The 12,999-nt window shown below is 44.6% G+C and overlaps 1 protein-coding gene across 1 annotated transcript in view; it reads right to left on the minus strand.

The window, feature by feature from the left end:
• NDUFA10 (NADH:ubiquinone oxidoreductase subunit A10) overlaps positions 1 to 12,999 on the minus strand; it is a 29,707-nt gene that overhangs the window by 12,076 nt on the left and 4,632 nt on the right. The window contains exons 6-8 of the mRNA XM_058809530.1: positions 11,714 to 11,793; positions 8,228 to 8,282; positions 4,653 to 4,738 (exon numbers count right to left, since the gene is read on the minus strand). Of these exons, the coding sequence (XP_058665513.1) occupies positions 4,653 to 4,738; positions 8,228 to 8,282; positions 11,714 to 11,793 (221 nt within the window). The remainder of the gene's footprint in view (positions 1 to 4,652; positions 4,739 to 8,227; positions 8,283 to 11,713; positions 11,794 to 12,999) is intronic.

Below are 12,999 nucleotides of genomic sequence, written 5' to 3' on the forward strand. Positions count from 1 at the left end.
TCCTGAAGGAGCTCTCAGCATGCAGCACCTTGCCAAAAGTGCAAGGTGGGGTAAGGGAAGGAAACTGGTTAGAAAAAAATTAATAAGCCAGGCAACCCAAAAAATCCACCTGAGTTTGCATAGCCTGGGCTGTGATTTCTCAACGCCTGATGTTGGCATAGTCACAAAAACTCAAGTGACAAGAGAGACCTAAAAGCATTCACTGGCCTAAAAGCCAACATCACAAAACCATTCCAGATAAGTTCTGTGTTGATAGAGGAAATTAACATTCCTCCTTCTGCCAAAGGGACTCCAATTCCCTCATTTAGCCAGGCAGAACAGATATGGCACGGCCAAGGTGAGGCACAGCCACTCCCCTGGTGAGCAAACACTCAACATCAACAATAAAAAAAGTACTTCCAAAAAAAAGCAGGTCTGCAAGAACAGGGGAGAAGGTGCAACAACAGCTCTTCAGACCTAGAAAAGCCACTGCAAAGCAGAAATCACAAAATAAGTGTTTTAACTGCAGCAAAAAGATGGGGTGGACAGGGCTTGGAGCAGCTGGGATAGTGGAAGGTGTCCCTGCCCATGGCAGGGGGATGGCTGAGATGGGCTTTAAGGTCCCCTTTCAACCCAAACCCCTTTATGGTAAAGAGAGAACCAGGGTGCTAAAGAAAACAGCTTCTAGCACCAGAAGTTCCACAATTCATTGTCACAGACATCTTTTATGAAAAATCCTTTCCTTAGGATTTTTCCTCCTGAGAGGCCTCAGGAACAAAATGTAAACAATGGTTATCTGCTGCTGTGGAATGAAACAGGTGCATCTGTGATTGGCCCATGTTGGTTGTTTCTAATTAATGGCTAATCACAGTCAGCTAGCTCAGACAGAGAGTCCAAGCCACAAACCTTTGTTATCTTTCTTTTTCTATTCTTAGCTGGCCTTCTGATGAAACCCTTTCTTCTATTCTTTTAGTACAGTTTTAATATAATATATATCATAAAATAATAAATCAAGCCTTCTGAAACATGGAGTCAGATCCTCATCTCTTCCCTCATCCTAAGACCCCTGTGAACACCGTCACAATTAACAGTTCATGAGACTTTTGGAATCTCCACGACAGAAGTTTCCAAGCCAGGTCCAACACATCTCTTGGCAGCCTCTCTAGTCCTGCTGTTGGCAATCAGCCATTTAAACAGGGACACTTCTTCCCTTTGCCAGGCACAGGCACACTGGGGAGCAGAGCTGCCAGGTTCTGAAGGAGCTGCAGGGACAGATCAGCTTTAGTTGTCTGAGGCAACAAGCACAGCAAGTTCTCCCCCAGGAGCTGATCAGAAACACAGGCAAGGCCACCCAGCCTGCAGCTCCTCCTCCCAAATGCATTTATTCTGCCATATGTGCAGACAGACAAATGTCACTGGGAAGGGCCCAAATAAAAAACATGCCTGAGACAGCGCAGTGGCAGCAGAGGAGCTCCCTGAGACATTTAAAAAGCCAGAATGGTTTCTGTTGGACTAGGCAGCTGGAGAGGAAGGGAAGATGTGAAGAACATCCTCTGGAACACACCTCCAGCTCCAAAGCCACAAATGCAGCCCTATTTAACCTTTTCCCAAGATCCCACAGCCACGCTGTCAGGGCAAGGGAGAGCAGTAAGGGCAAGCAGGGAGAGAAAAGAGATCATTTTGCCACTGATTGCCCATGGGCTGGGCTCACCAGTTTGATTAGCTGCATTAATCACTCAGAGGCCCTGCTGGGGTTTCCATGCATTACACCCTATACATGTGCAATTAAAAGTTCTCTTCAGCCCTGCTCACCCAGCCCTGTCCCCCAGACACACTGGTACAAGCTGAGGCTGGAAGAGACCAGCAGGGCTGACAGGTCAGCAAAGGAAGCAACTGCAGATGGCAAACCAAGCAGGGCAGAACTTGGATTAGGTATTAGGGGAATGTCACATTTTATGGCAAATCCTTTCCTTAGGATTTTTTCCTCCTGACAAGATGAGAGGCCTCAGGAACAAAATGTAAACGTCGATTATCTGCTGCTGTGGAATGCAACAGGTGGATCTGTGACAGGTCTCATGCTGTTGTTTCTAATTAATGGCCAATCACAGTCAGCTGGCTCAGACTCTCTGTCCAAGACACAAGCCTTTGTTATTCTCTCTTTTCCTATTCTTAGCCAGCCTTCTGATGAAAACTTTTTCTTCTATTCTTTTAGTATAGCTTTAATGTAATATATATCATAAAATAATAAATCAAGCCTTCTGAAACATGGAGTCAACATTCTCATCTCTCCCCTCATCCTGAGACCCCTGTGAACACTGTTACAGGGGAAATTTCCTCACTGGAAGAGTGGTCAGGCATTGGAACAGGCAGTGGTGGAATCACTGTCCTTGGAAGTGCTCCAGAGCCGTGTGGGTGTGGCACTTGAGGACATGGGCTCAGCAGTGCTGGGAGAATGGTGAACTCCATGATCTCAGAGGGCTTTTCCAACCTAAACGATCCTAAGTGGCTGCTGGAGCCGGCCAGGAACACCCAGGAGAGGGCAGCATGTGCCTGCACACCGGGAGCCTGCAGGAAAATCCCTTTCCAAAGGAACAATGCACGTGGGCTCAGGACACCTGCCCATCTGCAGGGACCACACCAGGAGCCTGCAGGAAAAGCCCTTTCCAAAGGAACAATGCACATGGGCTCGGGTTATCTGCCCATCTGAGGGGATCACAGGCTCCCTGGGCATTGGAAAAAGGGAGAAAAGGCATCACCTTTAGGGCTCATGGACTCACACCTGGGCTGGGCATTGAATCCAGTACAGCTGGCCTGCAGCAGGCTCCCTGCCCCTCTGGGGTTACCATGGAAAAGAGCAGGTACAAACACACACCTGTACTAAGAGGCTCTTCCCAGGCTGCCCAAGACACTGTCCAGGATCCCCTCACTCTGCTGAGCAAAGCATGAGCTCAAGATTGGCACAGGATATGCTGTCACCCCTTTACTCATGCTCTGGCAGCCCAGCACAAAAAAGATTCAAAAGCAAACTGCAGGAGCTGGGATCAATGCTCAGTGTAGGTCCCTTCCACACAGGATATTTTATGAGTCTGTGGTTTAAATAACCAGTTTATTGCACTGTGGGATCTTGAAACAACCCCATGTGTGACTGTGTTCACAGGGGTTCTTGGATGAGGGAAGAGATGAGGATCTGACTCCATGTTCAGAAGGCTAATTTATTATTTTATGATATATATTACATTAAAACGATACTAAAAGAATAGAAGAAAGGACTTTATCAGAAGGCTAGCTAAGAATAGAATAGTAAAGAATTATAACAAAGGTTTGTGTCTCAGACAGAGTCCGAGCCAGTGGACTGTGATTGGCCATTAATTAGAAACAACCAACATGAGCCAATCAAAGATGCACCTGTTGCATTCCACAGCAGCAGATAACCATTGGTTACATTCTGTTCCTGAGGCTTCTCAGCTTCTCAGGAGGAAAAATCCTAAGGAAAGGATTTTTCATAAAAGATGTCTGCGACAGCCATGTTTTTGCCAAAGGAATAAATAATTTCTTATTACCTTCAGTGACAAGAGCCTTGTGCAGGAGACTCACCCTCCTCCAAGGTTTAATGAAAAATTGAGTCCTTAAAGCAATTTATTCCCTTCTAAAACTGTGAAATAGAATTTTCATACAGTATCTTAACACACTGCTCTAATTGTAAGGCTTCCTTCAACTCCCTCCTACTCATCACAATTAATAATTCTTTCCTAATACCTGCAGTAGTAGTGTGGAGCTACAGGAAAACAAGCAACTTATTTCTTCTTTCAAAGGAAGTCTGATTGTGATCATTTTTTAGGGCCTAATTCATCAGATGTCATCCTACTACAGAAAAACCTCATCTTTGACCCATAAAATGCACCCAAATCATGACTTGTTCCTCTCAGACACCACCCAGCACTGCGATTCTGCAATCCAGCTTCATTCTTTGATAGAAAAACCATACAATAGGAGCATTATCTCTATTTTTAGGAGTTATTTAAAGTAATAGCACAGAAAAGTAAAATGCAAGAAATATCACAATTCTGCAAAAAAAAAGTTTAACTTGCTTCTCTGATGCCTGTCACAAAGACACAAACTTAAGGGCACATATTCAATTTAAAAATCTGTGTTTCTATTAACCTGCGAGATGACCAGGAAATAATGAAAATAATATAACTCTCACATTTTGTTTTAAAAATATAACTATACAGAAATTTCCCCCTGCACATTCAATATGGAGATGAAGTTGCAGCAAAATGGGGAGCCTGTCTCACTTCTGGCATTAACAGCCTTAAAAGTGCAGCTATATTGTTTATATACATCTTTGTATTTTATATAGAAAAAAATCAACATGATGCATTTGCAAAGAATTATTAAAATCAAATTAAATTCTATTCCAACAAGTTATTTTCCAGTGTCTGAGTCTGATCTCTTCCAACTGGGCACAGAAGAATCTTTGACAAAAACCACTCCTAAACTTGTCTGGAGCTTCTTGTCTCAACAATCAACAGCAAAAATGCTACACCACGATCCAGTGGAAGCACCAATATGACAAAATGTAATCCCACTTTTAAAAACTCATGGTTTTGACCATTTTCCCTGGGATCTGATTGCTCAGTGGATAGATGACATCTTACACAAGTTACACTTACAAAAGTCTCAAGTGATGGAAAGAAACATCATCTTGCTCCTCCCATGGCCCCTTGTCAAACTTCAGGTACTCAATGTCTTCAATGACCTGGAATCAGAAAAGAAAGCTCCCTAAGGGGTGAAAAAAATCAATGAAATAATCAGAACAGGTTATTAAAGAAATGAAGAAGGCTTCACTGGTAAAGCTGCGGTAACAAGGCCAATGTCTAGAGACAACATGATCATCTCCCAGTTCTACTCCTGGAGGCTGCAGCCCTGCCAGGAGCACTGGGCACACACGTGGGCATCTCCTGACATCCTGTGCTGTTTTCAGCTCTGGATGGCAGGGAATCAACTGGCAGAGAGGTGCCTTGCTGCCAAATTCTTACCAGATCCAAGCCATTCTTCCTTAACCTGCCACTGGGGCTGAAAAGCCAAGAAGGTACAAGCTCACCCCTGAGGGAGAATGAGGAGGAAATGGAGCTAAGTCTCAATTTAACTCCTTTTTGTTACAAAAATAAAGTTTGGTCAGTTTTATTCCCAGTAACACATTCCCTGAGGCAGGGGAGCAGGTGTGGCATCTGCCTCAGTGCTGTGTGGGTCACAGCACAGAAACAAAGGCACATTTCAGGCTGGGAAACTCAGGAGCTGCAGAGAGGAGTCCAAGGGCTCAGGATTTCACCAGCCACCAGGACCCAGCCATGCATGAAAGGAAAGGTAACACTCACAGCTCAGAACCTTTCAAATAAACAATGCCAGCTCAGCAAATCATTCCTTCAGCATCCCCAAACTTATCAATCCCTGGTTTGAGCTTCACTTGCAGCCTGGCTCCACTTGGCAACAGCTCTTTGCTGCTCCAGGAGGTAATTGCTTATCACACCTGGCTGCCTGGAGCTGAGGGGAAAGCTCAGCCCCAGTGTCAGGAAGATGCACTTCAGGTGCCTGATGAGGTGGAGATGGCACCTTGGAGCAACCTGGGAAGGAGTGGATTGTTACAGCTCCAAACATCCCTTGACAGAGACCTTTTCCATGGGGAAAGGATAAAGCCGAGGTCATGACCAAATTCCTCATGGCACATTGTCAACCCATTGACAGGTGAGCACATGTCACAATGAAGTGACAGAATGATCAACAAAAAAATCCTTGAGTTCTTTACATTAAATGCAAGGCAATTATTCCCTGCAAACACTAAATCCCAGCTATTACCACTTCAAAAATGATAACCAAGTGCTATGACAAAGTAGCTTTGACTATAAAGATCTTAGCAGAATTTTCATGGTAAGAAATAATTATTTGGACATGAGTGAATAAACACTTCTGAGGCACAAACTGCTGCAACATAACTCCAAGATAAGAGGACAAGAGGTGTAAGTTAAGTTTGTTCAAACAGCCAATATTTCTTTGAATTATTTAATTGACAAGCTGAACAAAAGCAATTCCTTCTCCACTCCACAGCAAAGCTTTGGAAACTCTGAACCTGGTCACAGCACTAATCAGAGTTGCTACAATGGGTTCACAATATGCTACAGGGGGAAAGGAATCTGTATTCAAATTAGTTTTGCTCACTGTTAACACAACATCAGAAGATCTCTCTCCCAGCAGCTCCTTAACAATGGCATTAGTTTCCCAAACAGGACAAAAGAACAAATTCTTAATTTATAAGGAATGCCCTGCCAATCCCCAGGAATTATCAAGAAATATCCAAGGCTTTAAAAGAAATTAAACATACAGCTAACTTTGTATTCCCAGTTTTACCCTCAAGCTAAACAAGTGTGAAACATCCTAATGAAGCTCATTTCAGCACTCATTACCCCTTCAGCCACCACAACCAAAGTTAATTACAACAGGAAACCCCAACTGACCTTTTTAGGACACTTAAAAAGTCGTTTCCAAGCTGTGTATGTGTGCTCTGAGCAAACCAAAAGTTATTAAACTATAAGGCCATAAAAAAATTCAGCTCCCAAATCCCTAAGCAAACAGACTGGAGTGGGCTAATGAACACTGCTCTCAACCTGTGTGAACACACACCTTACAAGCCAAAGCCCTTATTTCCAAATTTCTTCTGTGCCATCCCAAAGGGAAACAATCTGAACAGAAAAAGGGGAAAAAACAACTGAATTCTTCCAAGTATCAGTATCTACCACCAACACCCAACAATGACATCATGGGCTGGATAATCTTACAGGGTCTTTTCCAACCTTAATCATTCTGTGGCATTATACTTTAACTTCCAAATAATAATCCTTCCCCAAGTCCAGATTTGTCCAAGCAAATTAAGGATCCACTAGTGCATCTGATGAGCCTATTTAGAGCAATGGCAAGATTGCTGAGCTCAGGAGAGTCACTGCTTGAACAATAAGAGCTTTAACTGACTTTAAACCCTGATTGAAAGGATTAAATCAAATCTTTAGCAATGGGGTTTACTACAAAAACAATCTGAGGAGGAAACAACCAGCTTTATTCTGATCACTTGGAGATGTGTCCAGAGAGAAGGACAGGGAAAAAACAGGCATTTAACCCCCATCCCAACTTTCCTTTCATTCACCAAGTACCCATCTTGAAACACCACAGCCCTCAACTCCTATCCTTGCTTCTATGTTGTTACCCAGAAAAAGCAAATTAATTGCTCTATATTCTCTATATTCACATCACAACCTCAGCTTTTTTGTTCATATCAGCCTGATTTTTTGTGTATTTTTTCTATTTATTATCTGCTGTCACACTGAAGCCACCAGCCCTTTTTTAGGGGTATAAACCCACACTGTCCCAGTGTGGTTTATTAAAGGTTATTGAAGATAACCTGCACTTGACAATAAATGTTACTAATGATAACAATAATAATGATTAATGATAACAATAAAAAAAAAATCCATCCACAACAGGAGAGGACCCAGAATGTGGCACACAACCCTGTTCTTATTAAGGGAACAAAAGGCCTAGAGACAAGCAGCAGTGCACCTATGGGGGAAAATGGAGTGTTAATTTTAGGACCAGGGGAGTCCTCATCAATATTTTCTGCTTCACACAGTCATAACCAGAATGTTGAAGGACACTTCAGGCAAAAATGTAGTTTTAGTCTGTTAAGGGGCAGTTAAATATTAAAATGCATGCTCTGAATAGGCTAATAAGCTTAATGAGGTACAGGCTACCACACATGTATATATTACTCAACACTGCCAAGATCACACTGCACATAACATAGGAGAGGGAGTTTGGACTGTGTACAAGAAGGGTAAAAATGCCACCTCACTAGGATGAAGTCCCAAAAAGCCCTTGGAGACAGCCCATGTGCAAGTCTGCTCTCCCTCCTCCCAAGTGGGGATGATTCCTTGGCAAGCTTCCATGGAGGATTGTTATTATCCAGTCAACATCACATTACTGCTCTTAAAAGACATCTATCCCTAGAACTGAAATGGGCCCAAAACCTGCCCAGAGTCTCAAAAACTTTGGTGCTCTTTCCCTTAGGAACAACAGAGAGGAAAGTTAATAATGATCAAACAAAAGGCTTCTGTTAGCCTGCCAGTAATCTCCATGAGGGAAAAAGTTCACCGAACTAAGGGAAATATTTTAAACTTACTCCCAGAAAAGCAAAACTCACCTTCTCCACATCCTCAGCTGCACTTGCTGTGTACTGCAGAACTTCACAGCTCTCACTGCAAAGAACACAGAAATTTAATTCCCCTGATAAAACTGCTCTACCCATCCTCCCCCCCAGCTCCAAAAGGAACAGAAATGAAGTTAAAAGGCATAAACACTGAACCAGAATGATTGCAATTTTTTAGATGGCTCCTAGCTATTGCAACAGAATTCCTGTTGCACCTATGAGCTGCTTCTTTGCTGCTGGAGAGTTGCTTTTAAAGGGCAAATGGTCTGGATATCAACATAACTTCAGATGAAAAAAAACCTCAAAAACTACACATGTGAATTTGTTTTCATTTAATTAATGTGGATACTTGCCCCTATTACAACTGCCCCAATCTACCTGAAAATAAGTGAAATTTTCAGTGTAACCCAAAACTGTGGTAGATTTTCTTTTTTCCAAGTGCATGACTACCTGTGATTCACCTCAAGAGAAGAACGCATTCATTTATCACTATTTACTCAGGTTGAGCTAGCTGAATGAATACAAATGCAGGCAGCATGGCCTGTAAGTGTAAAAATAATTTTTAAAAGGCAATGTTTCCTGGTTAGAAGATGGTTTTTTTTTTAATCAGCCAGCTGCCTTCAGAGAAAAGGCACTTGCAGAGCAGAACCACAACAGGAGCTCCTACATGAACCTTTCACACCTCACATGTTCAGCAAGAGCTGTTTCCAGCTGGAAAACCTGGAAGGCCCTGGAATAGCTGCCCAATGTGGACATGAAATCAAACATCACACAGCAAAGTTTAGGAGCATGGAGAGAAACTCAGAGAATCCCAGGATGGTTTGGGTGGGACAGGACCTTAAAGCTCATCCTGTTCCAGGACACCTTCCACCACACCAGGTTGCCCCAGGTCCTGCAGGACCTGGCCTTGGACACTTCCAGGGATGGGGCAGGCACCTGGAATAAGAGATTCTCCTCAATATCAGCCCAAGGGAGAGGTCAACCTTCACCAGCAATTGCCTCAAGGATGCTCATCAAATCACTTCATCCCATCTCTTGATTTGACTCTGCAGATTATCAGGGCTTCATTAAGAGAAAACAGCTGCTCAGTGACTCTGCAGATTATCAGAGCTTTCCCTAAGAGAAAACAGCTGCTCAGTGGAAGCAGTGCTGGATATGAAAGAGAACATTACCAAACTCAAGGCTCTGCTCCAGGAAAAGAGAAAAAGCAAACAGAACCCAAACACTGCTCCAAATCACCAGGCAGAACCTGCCACAGCAACCAGCTCACAAATCTCACCACCAATATAAAAACAAAGACATTCATAACAAGTCAACTGGAAAGAAAGCAGCAATTTTAAAGCAAAAACCCACTATAAACCACTTTAGGCAGCACCAGGCTGCTCCAGTTGAACAGCACAAGATAACAGGAGTTTTGCCCAGTAACAAACTGCTTTTCAAGGAGCAAGCAAACAAACTTCAACAAGGAAAGCATGCAGGAGTTTGCTCAGCAGTCTATAACAACTCTTTCTAGCCTGTTTGGACCAGACTTTGGGCAGCACCAGGAGTCAGGGAATCAAACTAGGCAGGGTAAGAGGTAACAGCTAGGCATGAACACAGCCCTGCAGCCCTGCCAGCACACAAACAGTTAAGGCAGCTGTGTCCTCAGCATTTACCCCAGACAGAGCCACCCTGAGGTGCACAGAGCTGGATTCACACACTTCCAGCTCCCCACAGCCAGGGCACAGACACAGATCTGTCACAGTCATATTTCCTGAAAAATCTCTCTGCCCAGGATTTCTCTCCTGGGAAGCTGAGAAGCCTAAGAGAAAAAGGAAAAGAATATTATCTCATTTGCTTCTCCTGTGTTTTGCTGCTTTGGAATGTGGTTGGAGATTGTTTATCCAGCATGTGAATTGTTTTTACTTATTTGCCAACAATAGCCACGCTGTGTTGGACTCTGAGGAGTCATGAGTTTTCAGTAGTATCTTGTAGCCCTCTGCCTGTATCCTTTTTCTTTTCTTTATATAGTTTTAGTATGGCATTCTTTAATATAACATAGATCATAAATAATGAATTAGCCTTCTAAGAACATGGAGTCAGATTCATCATTCCCTCCTTCCACGGGGGTCTCAGAAAACACCACACAGCCCACACAGTGTGCCAGGCTGCTGGGAGCCCAAACCCTGCCAGGATGCTGAGGTTTGCCTGCCAGGGGCACTGCCCATGCCCACACAGAGGGCAAGGAGGTGAAATCACAGCAGGTTCAGCCTGGCTGAGCACCATGAGATGCACACAGGGCTGGCTGTGCTCCAGAGAACAGCAGCAGCTGGCTCCCACCAGTGACTGCAGCACTTTGCCCTCAGGGGATGACATTCCCAAGGCTTCCCCTTCCCTTCCAAGAGCCATGTGCTGGCTGTGGGGACACACAGAGAGGCCACTGACCATCTGTGACAGCACCAAGCCCTGCCTGCATGAGTGACAAGCTCAACATCGAGTTACTCACTTCAGTAGCTGGCAGAGCCACCCACTGACCCACCTGTGGAGATGGAGCAAGCACAGGGGGACACTGGCAGGCTACAAAGCACCTGGGAATCCACTCTGATTTATATCAGCCTTCTGCACACACCACAACACAGCTTCACAGTTAACTCATTCACAATCAATTTCACAGTTAATTCATCTGATACCCGTTGAGAGCTTCCCTCCCAGAATTATGAGGGACCACAATTCTGCTTTTAGATTTTTGGACCAGTTTTAATTTTCCTAGAGCTCTTTTGTAAGAACTGGGAGAGCTGGGAGGCTCTGTTTCATCCCAGCTTTACAGGGCATATGGTTTTTCTTCCCAGCTAGAGGAAGCCAGGGGAACCCAGTGAGAGAGAGGACACAGGGAATGGCTGCCCACGGGCACAGGGCAGGGTTAGAGGGGATATTGGGAAGGAATTGTTCCCTGGGAGGGCATTGAGGCCCTGGCACAGGGTGCCCAGAGCAGCTGTGGCTGCCCCTGGATCCCTGGCAGTGCCCAAGAGGGCTTGGAGCAACCTGAGACAGTGGAAGGTGTCCCTGCCCATGGCAGGGGTGGCACTGGATGAGCTTTAAGGTCCCTCCAACCCAAACCATTCCGGGATTCTGTGACAACCGAAAGGACTTTCTGAGGAGAAAAGCCCTAAAGCCTTCCAAAAAGGCCTGAGAAAAGCTTGAATTGCCTCACTCTCTCCTCAGGCTGTGCAGACACACAGAGCCATAGCTGTGGCATTGTGCACACCACTCCTGAACCCATTTTCATCTTCCAGCACTGGCATCAGGCTCCTGGGCTGGCAGAAGTTAACTCCACTCAGTTCTCATGCTGTGACTGCAGCACCCCCTCACTGGGGCACAGTACTGTACCCTGCAGCACAACAAGGGCTTTTTCACATGATTTGTTGATATTGGCACAGATTTTAAGGTTTGCACCCATTTTTGCTCAAAGACCTAAGAGGCAAAGCATTTTTCTTTGCTAACCTCATTGCTGGTAGGAAGGTCTTCTTGTAAGCATCCTCAATGCTCTGGAGATAGGAAGGAGACACCTTCTTCTCATATGGCTACAAAGAAACAAACAGAAAAAGCTGTGGAATTATATTTCTATCTTTTCCCACCAGCACAGACCCCAAGGTCTGCTCCACCACCTGCCAAAGGGCTCACTCTGGGATAAGCAGCCAAACATCCAAGTGAACCACGTGTACATCAGTGAAAGTTTCAAAGAATTGAGAGTGTGATCTGGAGTGTTTGGAATTCCTTACATGCCATGAAATACCTAGAGCAGCCCCCAGCTATCCAAGGACTGATTCATCCCTGCTAACTCCACATTCCAGGGAGCTGTAATAGCCACCCAGAAAACAGGAGAAGATTGTCTGAGTCCACCTTTTCCACAAAGAGGCCAAAATTGCACCTCTCTATCTCCACAGCTTCAGACAAGTGCATGGGCAAACAGCCACTCCAAACTCCTGGGAAATTCCATGGAGATCATCCCTGCTGTTAACCAGCTTGCCTTCCACACAGTGTACTTGCAATGCCACATTTGCAAAACACCAGGAATTTCTCTGATCTACCCTGTGTTCCCCAAACAACTCCTACAGAGCTCCGCACTGCCACTGACCCAAAAACGTACAAGTTACATCAGCAATTTCTGTCCACAGGTTTCAAAAATGCCACTGATTTTCATGCTCAGAAGGGCTAAGAACTCACAGGCTCTTCCAATACATGAAGAGCTTCTTAACTGAGAACTTCTTTCTAATAAATCAAAGCTATCTTTTAATCTACCAGGTTTTCCAGAGTTAAACTGCATTTCCCATAGCCTTTCAACAAGGCAAGAACAAATTGTGTTATATTTGAATCCTCACAACACATCTGCAAACACAAGCACGCACCTAAGTATCAAAGAAAGAGGGTAAAAAAAACCCAAATTACAAGCCTTACTTAGATTAGTCATTCCCCAAAAGCACCCTGCAGCTCTCCAGGGCCAAGACCAGCTCAATAAGGCAGTCACCCAGCAGTGATTTGCTGGATGTCAGGGAGATAAGTGAACCTGCTGATCCCAGGTGACTCACACATGAACCCCAGCAGAGGTGTGAGGAAGCAGTCAACTGGGAAGCAGGAGCCAGGGAGCCCAGCTGGGCTCCTGGCACTCAGGAATGAGAAATAAATCACCTCAAAGTGCATTGCAAGCAGCACATCACCTGCCCACAGCTCTTCAAGTGGCAGCTACACAGGCAGGTATAAAAATTCACCTGCTCTTAAAACAATTTCTC

The sequence above is a fragment of the Ammospiza caudacuta genome, chromosome 8 (genome assembly GCF_027887145.1).
Source record: "Ammospiza caudacuta isolate bAmmCau1 chromosome 8, bAmmCau1.pri, whole genome shotgun sequence".
Lineage (NCBI taxonomy): Eukaryota > Metazoa > Chordata > Aves > Passeriformes > Passerellidae > Ammospiza > Ammospiza caudacuta.